General features: G+C 33.2%; 1 protein-coding gene across 1 annotated transcript in view; it reads right to left on the bottom strand.

Moving 5' to 3' along the window:
* LOC106690903 (uncharacterized) overlaps nucleotides 1–12385 on the bottom strand; it is a 31338-nt gene extending 18953 nt beyond the window's left edge. The window contains exons 1-2 of the mRNA XM_014436500.2: nucleotides 12317–12385; nucleotides 2063–2363 (exon numbers count right to left, since the gene is read on the bottom strand). Coding sequence (XP_014291986.1) covers nucleotides 2063–2363; nucleotides 12317–12371 — 356 coding nt within the window. The 5' untranslated portion in view covers nucleotides 12372–12385. The remainder of the gene's footprint in view (nucleotides 1–2062; nucleotides 2364–12316) is intronic.
* Nucleotides 12386–18734: the final 6349 nt, after the last annotated feature.

Below are 18734 nucleotides of genomic sequence, written 5' to 3'. Positions count from 1 at the left end.
TTTATTGATTCAATACCCATTAAAAAACATATTAAGATGATCGAAAAAATATATCGTTTAAACTAATAATGCTTTACTTATTTCATTGTTTGAGAGTGGTTTATTTTATTATTAATATACACAATTGTGATCCATTTAACTATCAACCTTTATTTTTAAGTAACTCTCCAACGTTTCGGCCCTCAGGCCATTCTCAAGGAGAAAACCTATAAAAGCTTTTTTTGTTTTTATAACAATTACATTATTTCCTTAACTTCATACTGATTTCTTTGGCCATACCTTCAATACCGATGTCATTGTTTTTTAATCTCAATTTGCAGGCTAATTGCCCATGTAACATCTTTAAAACAAATTAAATATTAAAATAACATCATAACAACTTCATAATTTTTTTGTTTTTAAATTGATTTGTTACTTTCATAACTTATTTGTTGTTTTATCTATTACTTTATTATTTTAAATATTTTAATATTTGTTATATAGTGGAATTTGTTGATCAAATGAAATAGAAGGGAAAGAAAAAAAAGGAATAAATTGAAAAACTTGTAGTTAGTTTGTAGACTGGTATTCATTGTAACAGAAAACTGTGAAAAAAAAATGTTATCTTTCTATTATATTATATCATATAAAAATATGTAATTTATATATGTCCAGTCACGGATTGATCAGTATGCTGTGTAATGTGGCAACCCGATGTATTTGGGCAGCATGAATGAATAAAGAATTTCTTTCTCTCCCCCCCCCCCCAATAAGTTTAAAAATCCTTTTACACAAACTTCTCCTTTTTCACTTACATTTATCACTTAAAACAGAACCTACCTTCAACTGGTTAGAACTCTATTATCTCCTTATCATATAAAAAATAACTTTTTTATCATTAATTAACATTCAATTTTAATTATTTTGCTTATAACTTAACATTTTTTTAAAACTATAATTAATATATTCTTATTATATGTGTATTTTTGTATCATACATATTGCTGAATAGCCTTGTGGCATTGTAAGGTTAGTTGCAGGGTCCAATTAAGGTCGTTAAAATCATGTAGCTAACGCCAGTGGATTATTGGAACGGAGGTGGGGTGGGGGGCGTCCCGCTGGCTAGGCATAGGAAAAAGGCATGGATTCCTTGGAATATTAAAAAATTGATGTTACCCGATGTTACAGTGAGCATGAGAAACGTGCGACAATAACGAAGAGAACGAAAACGAGTTTATTCAAATGGATTTTTTAATTAATTTTATCCTGTATACAAATTCAAGTTTTTGAATTAAAATTATTTTGTACTGACCTTTTTTTTTTTTTCTAATTTTATCGTTTGTTCACCGTTTCTCTTGAAATTTCATAAAGAAAAAAATTGTTCTATTTTTTTTTTTTTTAATAATTAAAATTATATTTCCGATTTTTGCCCAATATTATTTTATTTTGTGTACTGCTTTGGAAATGGTGGTTAATTATTAATTAATTAATTAATTAGTTAGGTTCAAAACCAGCTTCATTCAAAATTTAAATATTAGATTCCCAGAAAGATAAAATAACTGAAGCATTGAAACTACCGTGAAATAATCTTGTACGTTAGTTAGTTCTTTCGATACTATTAACAAATATTTCTTAAAACTGATCTGCATGTCAATAATTATAATATAATATTATTAATTATTGATTAAACAGCTTTTGAGACCGAACAAAAAGCGAAATTCAGAGATGTACTGTCAAAAATTCAATAATTTAAAAATCTGGTGTTGCACAACTTTCACAGTTGTCAAAGTACCTTCATATCAAATATCTTCATATAAGTAGTTTATGAATGAAAGTTCTAATTTATCGAGAAAAAAAAATGCGTAGATGTATTAGTTAGTTCTTACTATTTCATAATTGAATAATATGTGTATAAATATACCCGGTACTAACTTTGGAATGGGTCAAATTCAAAATTAAATTAAAAATTTTCAGAAGTGCTACGAAACAGTGATATAATAAATAAAATATGTTAAAGGGGATTTTTTTTTTATTTCAATGTAATTAAACAAAGCAGATTGAATAATAAATGATGTTGTACTTACCCTCCAAGGACTGAGTATCTCTCGACATGGAGCCTATAATAGCAAGTCAAGGGTCGGCCATTGCACGGCCGGACGCAGTCCACGAATCCGTTGAGTTGGGCCTGTGCACCAACAAGGGTTTCGCTGTCGTTGCCCTGTGGCGTTCTGACAGTTGTTGTTGTTGTTGTTGTTCTTGATGTTGATGGCCTCGCTTGAGAAAGAGGTCGGGGAGTACTTGCGGGCACCCCCGCCTCTGATGGAGAGGAGCTGCTGGTGTTGCGGTTGAACAGAGAACTGAGGAGGCTGAAAAGTTGACCCTCACCTGCAACACAACAGTCAAGATCACAGAGATATCTACACATATCACAGCTCAGAAAATAGTCTGGTCATCACAGATCTGCGGTGTGTAACCTTACTCTATCTAATATTTGTTATTATGCACATGGATGAGTTTATTTACAGTATAGTTGTTTGAGGAAGTCCTCACAAACATTTTGAATGGGACCTTAAGATGCTACATCTATTAGCAAACACATAAAGAGTGGGGGGTACTGTACCTAAGTGGGTCTGCACAGGTTAATAGAAGAGTGAACCCCAGAGCAATATCATTTTGCTCATAGTCAACAATCACAGAGTAGTTTCTTAACCACGCCCGAGTAAGGGGACAGAGGCAAAATGAGGTGGAGAAGAGAACAAGAATATATACCATAGAAAACCTCATTATGGCATCATCAATCAACTATCAACTAAAATATTTTCATTATTCCCAAGTTTCCTAAGTAACCCCATTCAAATCAATAATCAAAATTAAATACTAACCTAATCATATATTATAAACCCCTCTGGCTAAACCGCATACAATCAGTTGTGCTATACATCATTTAATGAATTGAGGTTTATCTCTCTAACGGATTTAACGAAGCTTAATTTATTTTAAATGCATTATATACAATCCACTCCATTCTTACACGCGATATCATTAAATTACAATTAGTTAGAGTAATATCCCCCAACATTGTATTACGCTGGATATTTGGATGAAACACCAGTAAAAATAGCTTAATTTAGCTGAAGCAAGGTGTAAATGTAAATTAATTTCAGTCAGCGCATTCTAATATAAATAATAATAGTAAAATGCTTAAAAAAATATTATGGTAAAGCCGTTAATACTTTCTGTGTGACCCTAGATAACCCTAGTGTAGCAGATTTATCATAATGGTCCCCATTTTTTTTTTTTTTTAGTTTATTGCCAATAACTGCTAGAGTATTGCAAATAGCTTAGATACCATTATAAACTAATTAATATTGCTATGATTGATCTTCAATTTGAGCCCTAATATAGTTTATGTTAAATATTGCTAATATAGGTCATGTTAAATATATTTCTAATATAGGTTATGTTTAATATATTGCTAATATAGGTTATGTTAAATATATTGCTAATATAGGTTATGTTAAATATATTGCTAATATAGGTTATGTTAAATATATTGCTAATATAGTTTATGTTAAATATATGTCTAATATAGTTTATGTTAAATATATTGCTAATATAGTTTATGTTAAATATATTGTTAATATAGGTTATGTTAAATATATTGCTAATATAGGTTATATTAAATAATTCACCATAGACGATTTTTCCAAATCCAATATTTTTTTTTCCAAAAAACGAGACAGAATCAATTTGTGAATTTGTTTAGGAAAATATCATGAAAACTATTATTCTTAGGAATAATACTATTATTTACCGAGCTTCAAATTGAACTCTAGTAGAACTCTTTACGTTCAATATTTTCCCAGATACAATTTTATTTACCATAATATTTTTATCTGAGAACGAGAAATGAACACTACGTGAATTCAATTTAGCAAATATCATGGAAACTGCTGCTGATAAGGAGGTGCACATTATAAATTTCTTTAAAGTGAATTTAACTCGCTTCAAATTGATCCATAATAGACATTTCTACCTGAAATAGTTCCTGAGATATCGAACTTTTGTCAAGATATGACTCTCATTTTCAATTCATGCAACAAAATGCCCAAATTGTTCGATAACATTTATAAGCAACGCTGTAGGAACAATTATACCAAAGGTTATTGTATCCCACCAAATATTGTGATGATTTATTAATAATCAACTTGTTTGAAAAAAATTATTGTTGTCTGAAAATATTGAACATTACAGCTCACTTCCTATAAATAATTGTTTGCATGATATTTTTTCCTCTTTATTTGGAAAAAATACTGGCGTTAAAAACATTTATTTCAGAAAACAATTAACGCAGAGTTCTATCAAAGCTCAAATATTAGCCAATTTATTCTTTTATACTTTGTTGTGATAACAAAGCATAATAGTGTTAAATTTGTTTAGTGCCAAAGAAAAAAACATCGATCTTTGATTTTAAGGGGTCACGATTGTTTTTTTTCAATAGATTGCAGTTCATTGTTGAAATAATTATTCAACATCTTTGAATTAATATTATTGAAAAAATAAAAAAAATCGTTTATCGAAACTAAGGCCTATAAAATTAAGTATCAATTCTTTCAACCGTATTTCGGTAAAGTATTAATAGACCACTGAAGTATGTGCAGAAAGCGCCATGAATGGAAGATAGTAAACCCAGGAGATATGCAAACACAAATTGTAGTTCATTGATAAAAAACGACGTTTTAAGTTTCAAATGGTGGATTGCTTCTCCAACGTTTGCTTAAAATAATCAATTAATTAATTAACCAAAGCTTATATTTTTCTAAACATTTATGATTAAAAAAAAAAAAAAAACGAAGGAAAGAAATTATGTGACACCGTGATTCTTTTATTATTACATTGCATTGTTAATAAGCACGTATTTTCTGTACTTCTATTTATTTTTCCTACACACTTTAGAAATAGGTATCTAAGGCGAGATAAACAAAAAAGATTAAACAAATAAATTTTGTTATTATCTTACTTTTTATTCACATTCAAAAATTGTTCCAAATAGTTATCAGGAAGCAAGGTCACTTCCTTCATTAAAGCGATTATCACTTTAACAAAGAGAAGTATATCTTAAATTATTTAAAAGTTTTATCGGAAGTTTGGTGTAGTTTGATTGGAATTACAAATTATCTTAATAATTATATTGCATAGTATCTTGCTGGACAGAATTCATTGGTCTACTTTTGAATGAGGAAAAAATGAAAATTTTTATTGCAGTTTGTTGATTTCCTTACAAATTATCATTCGTATCTGACTAATTGTGGTTATTATAACGATATATATTTTTTTTTTATTTCCGCATTATTTAGAGACATTACAGTTTTAAATTTTATTTTAGGTATGGGCATTTTTAATTCTCGCTGAATCCATCTCTAAATACCGAAAACCTGATGGATTTTAAAAACAATGGTTTATGGTTGAGTTTAAGCTAATTTTTTCCTGTCTAGTTACAACTCGTTGATTTCCCTAAACATTATCTTCTACATCCGAAATTATAATTTATTCATTTTTATCATTATTAATGTTTGTGATTTTATTATTATTAATGTTGTTATTTTATTATTATTATACTTTTTTTTTGCATAATATTTCACCTCAAAGTCTTATCCTATGATGGACATGTTTTATACACGCTTCTCTGTGGAATACCAAAACTTGATGGAGTTTTAAAACAACCATCCAAGCTGGTTAATTGATCTACTCATTATCTTCAGAATCTAAAATAATAATTCATTAATTCTTATTATTTGAATACTCGACTTTTAAATGATATTTTAGGATGGCACAGACCACCAGGATTCCGAACAGCTCACTCCACTATCCAGTGATGCCATCGTGTGGTGGACGTTTTGTCTTCTATGAAGCAATTGTACTGCACGGGAGTCTTTTTCGATATAGAACCGGCTTTTGATGAAGTCTGACACCTGGGACTGCTTTATAAACTCCGTCAATTCCTACCGCCTCCATACTCTCTCATTATCCGTTCCTTTTTCTTTGATAGATTATTCTAAGTAACCCTCAATGGTTCTTATTCATCTCTCTTCTCTTTGTTCGCTGGTGTTCCTCTAGGTAATATCCTCGGTCCCATCCTCTGCACAGTCTATACAGCTGAAATTCCAACCAATCCTTACACTATCCTCACCACGTATGCCAATGGAACATGTTTGTCACTCACTGTCAATAATAACCCTTTAATTGCATCGCAAACTCTCCAAATCCATATCACAACCCTTGAAGAATGGTGACAAGGATTAAAATTAATACCATCAAATCACCTTACCCTTCGTTGTAAACCTACCAAATGCTCTACAGTATCCTTTAATAATGTTGCTCTGACTTCTGTCCAACAGGTCCGCCACCTTGGACTGCATCTGGACAAACTAATAACTTGGAATACTCACACAAGACTGAAAAGACAGGAAAATGCACGTCGATTTGACTATTAAAGGTCTTACTAGACAAACGGTCTAAAATTCCAATCCATTATAAAAGACTGATCTACATGACAATAATAAGACCTATCTGGATATACGGGGTTGTGTTTTGGGGCTCCACTAAAGCTTCGAACTCTTCTACTCTTATCCAATCCTTACGGTCCGAAATTCTTCGTAAAATTCTTAATGCTCCTTACATTGTCACAAATAAAATTAGAGAGCTACAAATAGGTAGTTCCTCTACATGCCCGTTCATACCATTATGATCTTACATCAAATTTACTAGATTTATTTTTATGTAAATTTCGATAAATAAATAAATAAATTTTATTTTAGGATGGACATATTTAATCATCTCTATGGAACATCGAAAACCTGATAGATTTTTAAATGCTCTTTTAGGGTGAGGAAGCTGGTTGAAATGGCCAACAACAAATAAAATAAGTATTAGTAGTCAATACAGAACCTGAAAATGAGCCCGCGTTGCTTCAATATAAGGCAGCTCTACTTAATAAACCAGATCAGTGATTAATCATTATTCGCATTTTTATTCACCCTATATCGCCAGATTAATTCTCCATAATTATTATTTAAAATTTATAATAGAAACCCTAGTTATAACAAAGGCTTAATCTGATTAAATTAAGTTATAATAAATCTCAACATAGCTCAAATCAAAGGAAAAATAACTTGAGGATGTTTCATCATACCTTTTTTATTTTTATAATCAAGACAAGGTTATGCAGGGTGTATACAGGCCATTCCATGATAGTTATATCCTTACGTTCTTCCATACTGCTTTTTCTCAACAGAAACTGCATCTTAGACTAACCTACTGATACTTCTGAAATAAGAATAAAATGCTGGTACAATGATTCTTTGAAGTGGATCATGTCTCAAAACTGGATTAAGATGCCATATAGATAAACGATTATTAGGTTAGATAAGATGAGACTGTGGCAATGAACGCCTAATTTACAACTGAACTTGAACATTTTGAAATTGGAAGTCCCCTTTTATTTTTACCTCACCATTTGCGACTAATAACCCCATGTAAATAATTGATTACTCTATGACTACATGTCCAATCAATGCTTATGATTTATTTAAAAAACTGAGGGACTGCTTGATTATGGGATTTTGTGAGTTATTTAATTATTAATGATACCACTTTTAATATAGTTTTCAAACAAAAAACAGGGAGAAAGCTAGGGATCTCAGTAACTATGCTCTGCTGCCCACGTTATTTAATAGTTTATAGTAAGTACGTCCTGATTATTTATATTCTTCATTCCGATCTGCTCTAATCCATTAACATGTTTATTATTAACACATTAACCAATCATATTCCCATAACTGAAGATTTGATTCAAATGAGACTGAAAGTACTTACGTACATATTTAAGGTATGAATATACTTGAGGTATTAGATACCTGGAAACTTTATCACTAAAATCGACTTTACCATTTTCTCGGAAACATCTCAAACGATTTTGATTTTGATTAGGCTAGCGGGCAAGACATTGGTAGCAGCACTCTCGACCTCTTTGATTATGCCGTCTTTTCTTAGGTGAATTATATTAATCGAATTTTTTTTTCATTAAGACATGGAAAATGCCAGAAAACAGGTTTAATCTTTTAAGCTTTTTTTCGTAAAAATTTGTGAGCTAAAATCTTTAATTTTGAAAATTTAAAAAAGTTTGAACGAGGGATAGTGTAGAAAAACAATTTGAATCTAACATATTTTTTCAGTTTTTAAATCCATCTATCGGTTTGATCGAAAGCAAGAATTTTAGATTTCTTTCTTTAGACGTGAAGACTTGAGGAAGACATTAATCTGTATAATTTCTGTTCCCATTTGAACTGTTGGATGGATTTAAGAACTGAAAAATAAGTTGGATTGAAGATTTTTATCTACACTGTCACTCAATTAAAGTTTTTAAAAATTAATGATATTATATTTAAAGTTTAAAAACAAAAAAAGTTTAAAATTTTATCAAACCCATTTTCTAGTATCTTCCTCGTCAGGACGAAAAAAAGATGTATATTCTTGATTAAAAATCGCACAATGTTTTATCTATGAAAGAGTGGCAAAAGAGGTCGGGTGAGTCCCACCTATGTGTCCTCCCCGCTAGCCTAATCAAAATTGTTTGACCCGTTTTCAAAGAAATGGTAAAGTCGATTTTAGTGGTAAAGTTGCCATGTATCCAATGCCTCAAGTATATTCATATCTTAAATATGTACGTATGTAATTTCCATCTCATTTGAATAAAATCTTCAGTAATGGGAATATGATGGTTACTATGGTAATAACAAACAAGTTAATGTAGGGTAGGAGTAGATCAAGATGAAACTCGTTGTTGTTGTTGTTGTTTGTTGCTTAAACCCTCTGATCATCAACGCCTATGACATGATAAAAGTAAAGAAAAAAAATTGATAAAAATAAATAAAAAAAAATTTAAATCGAAGAGAAGTTATAATTTAGAAAGAAGGCGATGAGCTTTTAAAAATTCAAACACTAATGTAACTTTAGCTTCCTCTTCTATGAGAGGTTCTGATAAATTTGGGGTCAGTCCTACCCTGTTTATTATTGGCAAATAGTGAGTACATTCTTCAAAAATATGTCTAATCGTGAGAATGGACTGACAATATTTGTACGTTGGAGGTGGCAGTTTTCTGATCAGGCGAGAGTGCGTGAGGAGAGTATGACCTATTCTCAAGCGGGTTAGAGCAACTTCCTCCCTGCTGATGTAGGATGTTGACTATGATTTTACTGATCGTTTTATTTCTTCCAATTTACTCGTAGAGCTTTCATCCCACTTGGCTTGCCATTTTTCTAATATTTGTAATTTACGGGGTGTACTGAGTTCTGATGGGGTAAGAACGGCGGTGCCTCGGCCAGGGAGCATGAGTGCCTCTCTGGCAGCTTTGTCTGCGAGCTCGTTACCAACAATGCCAATGTTCCAAGCCACATTGGCATTGTTGGTATGAACATAAAGGACTTACCTTGTTGTGATAGTTTAGAAGAAGAATAACTTATGTAATTTAAACTTGTGGGTTGAATCGTGAGTGACGAAAGATGAGGCGGTTGAGCTTTCGGATTTGGAACCATCAGTGTATATTAAAAAATAATCCGGAATTTTCCTAGAAGACGCGACAACCGTTCTTTATACTTGACAGATGCGGTCTTATTTTTGTGCATAAGTGACAGATGTAGCATTGTTACAGGTTGTTTTAGAGTCCAATGTGGGTTCTGAATTTCAGAGGAAACTCGTTAAATCAATATAGCCTATATTATTTAATATGAGCCAGGTCTCCTCTCACAGTTATTATAATTTAAATTATTAAAAATAGCCTTAATTTGTTTTTCAATTTCTATTATCAAAATCTATATTGTTAGTGGTAGCAAAACATGAATAAATATATAATACTTTGATAATTAAATAGATTATGAAAAGAGAGAAATATTTTTCTAGGTTAAAAAAGGAATCCGAAAATAAGATTATTGATATAGATGTAAAATTTACCGTTGAAAAAATAAAACTTTCATAAGAATTAATATCCAAGGTATAATTTATAAATGTGTAAATGTTTTCGTGCTTACTTGTTATAACAGTAATTAGTTTTAACTTTTACCTATATTCAGAAATATACAAAGGGAAGAATTCTACTGTGGAATAATAAATCAATTATTTAATTAAGAAAGAAAGAGACTTATTTTGAATATCTTATACTAAACTGAAACGACAAGAAACTGCTCGTAGATTCCGATTACTACAACACCTACTTGACAAACACTTTAAATATCCCATTTGCTACAAAAACGCTTATACACTATGATAATCAGACCTATTTGGACATATATAATTGAGGTTTGGGGCTCCACCAAACGGTCAAACTCCTCCCGCATCCAATCCTTACAATCCAAAATTCTCCGTAAAATCCTTGATGCTCCTTATTAGGTCTCAAATAAACTCATCTATATAGACCTCAATATCCCATACGTTGCAGATTTGGCCCAAAATAGGTTTTCCTCCAATCATTTCATAATCCTTACCCATCCTAACGCATTATTTTATAATCTCTCATCCTTAGCAATCTGTGATAATCCTATGAGGCGTCTGAAAAGAAGGTGGCCACGGAATCTTGTAATTTGGAGCAACGATTGAAGTACCACCATTGGGTGGTTTCTTCCCAAGATTGTCATGTGTTCTAATGTGAAATATATATCACATTTACTTATTGTATTTTTTTTTATGCAGTTGTAAATTTCAATAAATAAATAAAAAAATTATGATCAATTAAGTTTGATTACATCACCATAACAGATTTGAGCTAATTTCTTCAATTCATTTTTAATTATTATATCAATGCCTATGCGTTTTGTTACTTAATTGCTGCAACACCAGTCCATCACAAGCTCATATTCTATACGGGTTATAAATATTTACTCGCTCATGTACATTATTAGAGCACTGTTATTTTTAGTATGGCTTTAAAATGTTATGGATATAGATAAGACAAGCGTTTGTATCCTACAATAAGGGGACGACTAGTTGTTGGCCTATCTAAATAAGAGCATGTACTAGACCTCAACGAACTGGTAAGTTGAATTAATTATAATTTTAAAGAATCTAATATTATTCATTGATGTCGAGTTTTTTTTTCTCTTTTAATTCTAATTCTTATTGGGAGAAGAAAAATTTAAAGAGTGGAAAATTATACATGAAAAATGCATTCTATCCAATTCTTATAACTATTGAATTCAAGTTATCAAATTAATTTATTCTCACAGAACACTTTTTGTAAAAAAAATATTTTCCTTATTAAAAATATTTTATTTTTTTAAAGATATGAGATTCCTTTTCTTTTTTTTTCGAATATTTCAGTTTTTTACAGATTACCCTATTTATTTTTAATTTATTAAATGCACAGATACGAAGCTTCTGAAATTAAATTTTAAATAATTAATGAATTTGAATTTGACATGAGTATTCCTAGAAAGAATTTGAAACGAAGTGTGTAGAATTAATATTTCTCGAGTACATTTATTTTATTTTTAAATTTTAATTATTATTTCTTTCTAATGCAGAGGCACGCTAATGAATGCTAAAGAGTGAACGAAATATTTCGTGAGGTTTATTGTTCGCAGAACCACTAGCTAGTTGTATGGTAAGATGATTTGAATGGTAACATTTATCCTTTATGGTATAAAAAAGTAAATATTCATAGTTCAATTATTATCAAAATTAAATTATATTACACTAATGAAAATCATCATAGTATAAATCGGGCTGATAACTTTTTAAATATTTTTTTTTATTTAATAGTTTATTAAAAATATTTTTATTACTAAAACAGTTTCAGTGTTAAAGATGAAATTAACAGGAAAAAATATTGGCGCATAAGTAAAAATTTTAATATAATTTTGGAAGCCTCATCGCGGTGTCATTCAAAATATGAGAATATTTGCTTTGCCTTTTTTTTTATTTTGTTTACGTGTTACAAGTTCTATTCTCGAATCAGCATTTTCCATTTCTTTCTTCTTTTTTTTTTTTTTTTTTTAATTTTTTGATAATCAATTTAATTAACATTATCAAGTATTTAAAATAGGAAGAAACTAATTTCCGCTAAAAGCGCATTGTATAGCGCTCAATTGATGTTTAGAGTTATACAAATACTGACCTTGAAATTCTCATAATCACATTCAATTCATATTTTTAGACTTTTAATTCACATTCTTACGGATTTTTGGCATACCTGTATGTTTTATTTTTATTTTTAATTGTGACATCTCATGATGAGATTTAATAATTTTCCTAAATTTTGAAATTAATTTCTACTAATATGACTAACCTGCCACGACGTACGCCGCTAATACAATAAGCAGTACCTTCCCTAGCTGAATCATTCCTCTGCCGGCGCTGGCCGCGTACTGGACGTATTGTTAAGGTATGTTTTATATGTGCTTGTTATCACTGCCAGGCCATTGCGTACTCCTCACTATCAATGTTAATTTGCCTATTCTAATGACAGCTGAGTGATATTGATTGACACCAGGAAAAAATGCCAAATTCAACGAGATATTTATGAAAAATCCCTTATTTTCGGATATCGATATGGTTTTAGTGGAATCAAATGGTTCCCAAATTGCTCTCATACAATTAAGTTGATTCGATCCAGCCATCAAGTGAAAGAGTTTTCTTGGTCCCTTTACTTTCTATAAAGATGCTTTGACACCGATCTGTTTCTAACATTATTATCATTAAAACGTCTATAACATTTGTTTTATCGTTATTTTGATGTCTACTATTTACACTGTTCTTACACTTTCCATTCGGAAATTTTAGTAATATTTGTGATGAATTAGTGCAAACATATTAAAATTTTGTCGGACATATCAAAATATAAAGAATTGACATAAAAATGTAAATAACATTTGTTACTTGCAATGTCATCTCCGGTCCAAACCCACTTTAAGAGCTAAATAGCATTCCTATATTCTTAAAGAACTCATTATACGTTCTTACGTCTTACACCTAGCACCTCTCGGTGGCGATTATAAACCCAGAAATATGACTATTAAAAATTTGACAAATCAATTTGTGAAAATCCTCTTCAGCGATTAACCTCCTTTGGATGCAGTTGCTTCTTCTTCTTTTACTGGTACAACAGGCGCATGAAGCTGCCCTTGGTCTGCTCAACCATCTGTCTTTCTCTATCTTCTGTAAGGGTTACTGGGATCCTAAGTTGTCGCAGATCCCGCCTCACAGCATCCCTCCATCGGCCCTTCGGCCTACCACATTGCTGCACACCATCCGGAACGTACAATTTATGAGCCACTCTTTCCTCGCTCATTCTCATTACATGGCCAAGCCATTCAAGCATCTGCATTCTTATGTACGAGGAGATGCTACACTCCTTGTAGAACCCAAAAAGTTCATAATTTTTCCTTCTTCGCCAATTACCATTCTCTCATACGGGCCCTAAGATTCTCCTCAGAATTCCTCTTTCTAGCAGGTTAATGCTTTTATTGCTCAGAATTCACCTTTCTCCACCTTATTTGACGACTGAACTTATCAAAGTTTTGTACAGTGTGAACTTGGTGGCACGGCTAACAATTTTGCTTTTGATTAGCCTTACTATGAAGAAATTGGTTCTATTTCCAGCAGAAATTCTGCTTTTAACTTCTTCTTCTTTATCCTACGCTTCTACTTTAATGACGCTCACAGTATCATAGGATACAGTGCGAAAAGCTCAAGCGACACGAAAAGAACTTCGTCAATACACACCGATAGCCTTACGGACATATGACTGCATTTGGCAGGCTTCCTCCCAGGTTGTTGCTGCGTACAAAAGCGTGGAACTGACTATAATAGCCAGAAGCGGCAAAATAAAACCACATTATTGGTTTAACTTTACCCGATGGGGGTCACTTAATTGGCCAGTCAAATTAGGTTTTTATCTTGGCTCCCAAAGTGTTTAAAACTTTGAAATCTTATTTGAGAGTCTACTTATTAACGTAGGCACTTTAAGTCCTAATGTATGGAAGGTGAGCGTGGGTTGAAGAAGGTATTTTTAAGATTACTGATTGTACCTCAGGGTGGTAACCTGTAGATGCCCCCAATATGTTAAAATGACTAGGAAGGAGGTCATAAAAAAATGTTGTATACATCGGGACCTGTCCATTTCTTACTTCAAGTATCGCGTGTTTATGTTGATTTTTTTAATATAATTAGTGTGTAACAAAGTGGGTTGAAAATTGTGAGACATTCTGCTCATTAATGAACAAATCTATATTTTTGATAAGACTAAGTGAAATCCCTGAGAAGGCAAACTGGGTTAGTGTGTTAACTGAAACTATTTATTTCGATAATATAATATATGACAGAGCATACTTGGGGTCTCATAGGAATAGAATAATTGCTCATCTGGTGACGTCTTCGCTGCCGCGGTTATTATTGCCACTTCCCGGTGCAGGTTCAGCGGTTGGCGAAATGGTGCAAAAAACCATGAAACGCTCGGTGTCAGAAGACATGTTTCTTCCTCAGAGGCGTGATGGTAGAGGCAGGTCCTAGCCTGCATGGTGGATAGGCTGGGGCGGCATTGCAGTCGCAGCGTCTTCGGGGCCTTGCGGTGTCCGCGGCAAGGGGGGGCATCCGAATTTATATAAGATCAAAAAAACGCCGGAAAATTCGGATTCTGTAAATCCGACATACCGGCCACCTAAATTTGGCTCAGCCGGATTTACAAATTGAAAAATGCAAAGAGCTAGAGAAACAAAGAGACGAGGAAGGCGCTGTCTGCCATAAAATAATAAGGAAATAACCTGGTTTCAGATAAGGAAGCCCGTAGGCAACGATAGCGATAATAAAAATATTAACTTTTAAAATTAAAACGGTTCATGCATAACATGCACAATATACAACATGAATTGCGAAAATGAAACGAACACGTATTGTACTAATATGTGCTACAAAATATTTTACATTACATTTATTAAAATATACTTGTAACAAGATGAATACACGTATTGAATTTAACAATCAAAAAGGTATCATGCATAAAACAAACAAAAATTAGCTATGACGAATATATGCGTACGATACGCTTGATGCAAGTAAGATTAAGTCCAACTGAGATGCTGAGTCGTTAAGTTGGAAAATGCAGATCACGATTTATCCTCAGGATAGACATAACGCTGCGACGAAATCAAAAAATGGTGGAATATGCTTGTCGCCTAATGCGAGAAGGATAACGAATTACGTATGTGGGACAAAACGCTTTGCTCACGGAGAGCAAATCCTGCCACCCACCCTGAAAAACCCAAGAGTAACGAAAAGATAATCAGTTGCCGGTAGACCCCGGGCACTGAAAACGAGTACGAATTGGGTGAAGCGGACAGGTGAGACTGAACGTGAACCACCCGTAAAACGCTTTCGTGAGGATAGAAGGCGTTAGGATGCATCAGAACGACTGTTTTCCCGCTAGCGACGGCGTGGATGGCTACGTTCAGCAGAACCGAGTTTCTCTAGGTCTCGAATGGTTTGGCTTCGATTTTGAACGGTTAGATCTTCCCTTATGAGGTGTAAGATGGCGGTGGGTGAGTATGTTCCCATCACGACTTTGCCAAGCACTGTTGGCAGAAGATATAGGTGACGTTCCGTAGGCCTTGGTGGGAGCACTAGTAACTAGGTGGGGGCATAGGTCAACTCCTATGATTAAATCGATGGGACCGGGAACATCAAAGGAAGGGTGAAATCTGGGTGAAAAAATATTGGGGAGAAAACTTGGATAGTGTGTTAACTGAAATTATTTATTTCGATACGCCGCCGCGGTTACGCCGCCGCGGTTACGCCTCTAGCCGCTTGTTGGTGCAAGTTCAGCGGTTGGCGAAGTGGTGAAAACCATGAAACCGCTGGGTGTCAGAAGACGTGTTTCTTCCTCAGAGGCTGGCCACCATGTCTTGGACTCTGGCGTGATGGTGGGGGCAGGCCAGGTCCTAGCTCGAGTTGAGCGAATATTAACAAATTGGATCACATTATTCATTTTAGCTACTTCTTATGTAACCTTAGTAACTTACTTTTTATCATATTGTGTAGCGATTATTAGGCCAAATCACTAACAACAAAATAATGTGTCTTTTTGATTTATTTCAATGGCTAACGTAGTTGCATTCAAGACGTCAAATGACTAAGAGTTTAATGGATCATAGTAATTTTTATGGTCGTATTTTAATAGTTACATTAATGGTTTTCACATTAAAATATAGCATGACTAGTGCCGTATAATTGTGATTTAAGAATTTAACTGCTATTATTCTTTAATAGTTTCTTCTAGATTTAAAATGAACCATTGATATATAAATACCGTCTATATGGAAATTTTAGCTATTAGTTTCATAGTTGCCCAATTCTGAGTATGGTGGTAGTCTGTGGGCACAGGTGGAGTCCTGTGATGGTCTACAATAGTCGGACAGAGTGGTTGTTTTGAGACTGTGTCACATGATGATTGGTCTGGTGCGATGGTTAGACAGTGTCACAAGATATTTTGTGATATGTGCTTTTGGTTTTAACTGAAAAGATTTGGTGGCAAAGGTATGGCCTCATAACAACATTACCTGTGCGAGCTAGTGGTCTGGTTGTGCATCATCAGATGTTTAATGAGAGATAAGTGCTCTCATAAGTGAAGATGCTGATTCAGCGTACCCCTATCAATGCTTGGACCCCTAACTATTCAGCGTACCCCTATCAATGCTTGGACCCCAAACTATTGCATTGAATATAACAGAATGGTGCAATGAGACATGTTAGCAGCGACCTCCATGTTGAAGGGAAGCGCTATGTGAATATTTGTATTGAATTGAGGAAGTAAGAGAGAATTATTTTTTCGAAGTCTCCTACCTCATTTCCTCCGACCTTTTGCACTCTTCCACAGCTCCTCTAAAATGATTTAGGCGATTGATGAATATGATGAGTACGTGAATTAAGATAGAAAAGAGCCTTCAGTATCTTAATTTTATTTGCTGGATATAATAGCGTATAACTAATCATTGGATATCCCTTCCAATGGTCTCATGTTCATCAATTTACTAAGCTTTGGTAATCAGGTGGGATGCAAGGAGTCTAAACTATATAATTAAGTCGGGTTATCATTGGGTTATATTTACAACTGAGTTATTGTGATATAAGAGAAAGCTTAATATAGATATTGACAATAATTCAAATTTACTTGATTTGCTATTGGATTGAGATTACCGGGCTGATAACATACTTATTCTATTGGCACTACTTTTAATTCTTTTGACATTCAAAATAACATCTTAGGACAATTACTTAACTTTTCTGAGTGGCTGGGTTCGGCTTTCTCGGTTCAGGCTGGCTTTGGCAGTACTTCCTTATCGGCCTCGATTCGCTAGAGTCCCCGGCTTCAGGTATTCTTTGCTGCTTCTCGGATAATCCTATCTTTTCGATGTCTTCTCCACAGTGACTTCCTGTCCTCTCTACATTCCTTCCAGCTAATCAAGTTTTAGGGCGTTGTTTAATCAAGGGGACGGAGTCCACTCTTTCACCTTGGGAGATTTTCTTTTGGCGTTCAAAATGCTTTATGCCCTTAATGCCCCTGATCCCCGCATCTTAGAGCCGGCCTCTTTTACTTGCTTATATGAGTCCGTAATGCCGAAAATGAATACCCAGAATACCTATTTAATTAAATTTAACTTTTTCCTCAACCCGGTATTGTCAATACATAGCAATTATTAATTATTATTTAATACTAACAAGTTGATTACTGCAGCGAAACCCATGTCTATTTCGGTTCATAAACAAGGAATTTAGGGTTGTGGATGAATGGAATACATAGGTAAAAAAAATAAATTACTAAACTTTTTATATACAATGTTATATAACGTCGACGAAACCAGAATCAACTAAAATGGTTCATCAGTACAAATAAAAAAAAAAAGTAACAAAACAAAATAGATTGAAATTTACTTCAGCACTTTAAAATTGCTCTTGTGACTAACAATTATAGTGAGTTCTTCTTATCGTTATTCTTTATTAATAAAAAAAATACCTTTAGCCTTATTATTTCTGACGTACAAGGGGAGGAACAGACTATGAACCTATTCTAACGATAGTGGGAGCGTAAAGTTTTCATTCCGTGTGTCCGCAATGAAATGAAAGTCAAACCACCCAGTCCTGGTTCCAATATTGGCGGTGCAGTTGCGTGGTTGCTAATGGTTGCTATGCCTTAGCCCCCGAAGCTATAACCGACCCTTCCGGTTGTACGTATATTTAACAAATCTATTGCATTTACAAATTTACACCTCTTCCTCTGAGAAGTGAAGTGTGGGTTCCAGACAGCCTATGTATTTATTCGTGCAAATAATATTATTAATTTTAAAACAATACAATGTAACCTGGTTAAATGGGCCCTTCATATGTGAGAAATCCCCACCACTGATAATTACAATGGGGTCCCGACATTTCACATCGATATTTACTTCTATAATTGTGATTTTGTGACTCAATAGCCTGTATAAGAAATATAATTTATCAGGTTAGAACAATTGTAATTCACCAACAGCCGATGAAAATTAAAGCTATTATTGGATTATGATAGTAGAAAGTCACGCGAGGAACTGTGTAAGAAGTTCAATGTACCAAACTTTTTTTATCTTACCCTTTATAAGTATTTTGAGATGTCAAATATTGACGATCCTGGTAAATTCGAATAAATATTTACTATCGAGAAACATCTTAAAACTAGTAGC

Source organism: Halyomorpha halys, unplaced genomic scaffold (genome assembly GCF_000696795.3).
Source record: "Halyomorpha halys isolate HHAL.00 unplaced genomic scaffold, Hhal_1.1 Scaffold1957.1, whole genome shotgun sequence".
Lineage (NCBI taxonomy): Eukaryota > Metazoa > Arthropoda > Insecta > Hemiptera > Pentatomidae > Halyomorpha > Halyomorpha halys.
This window is presented reverse-complemented; position numbering and strand designations above follow the sequence as displayed.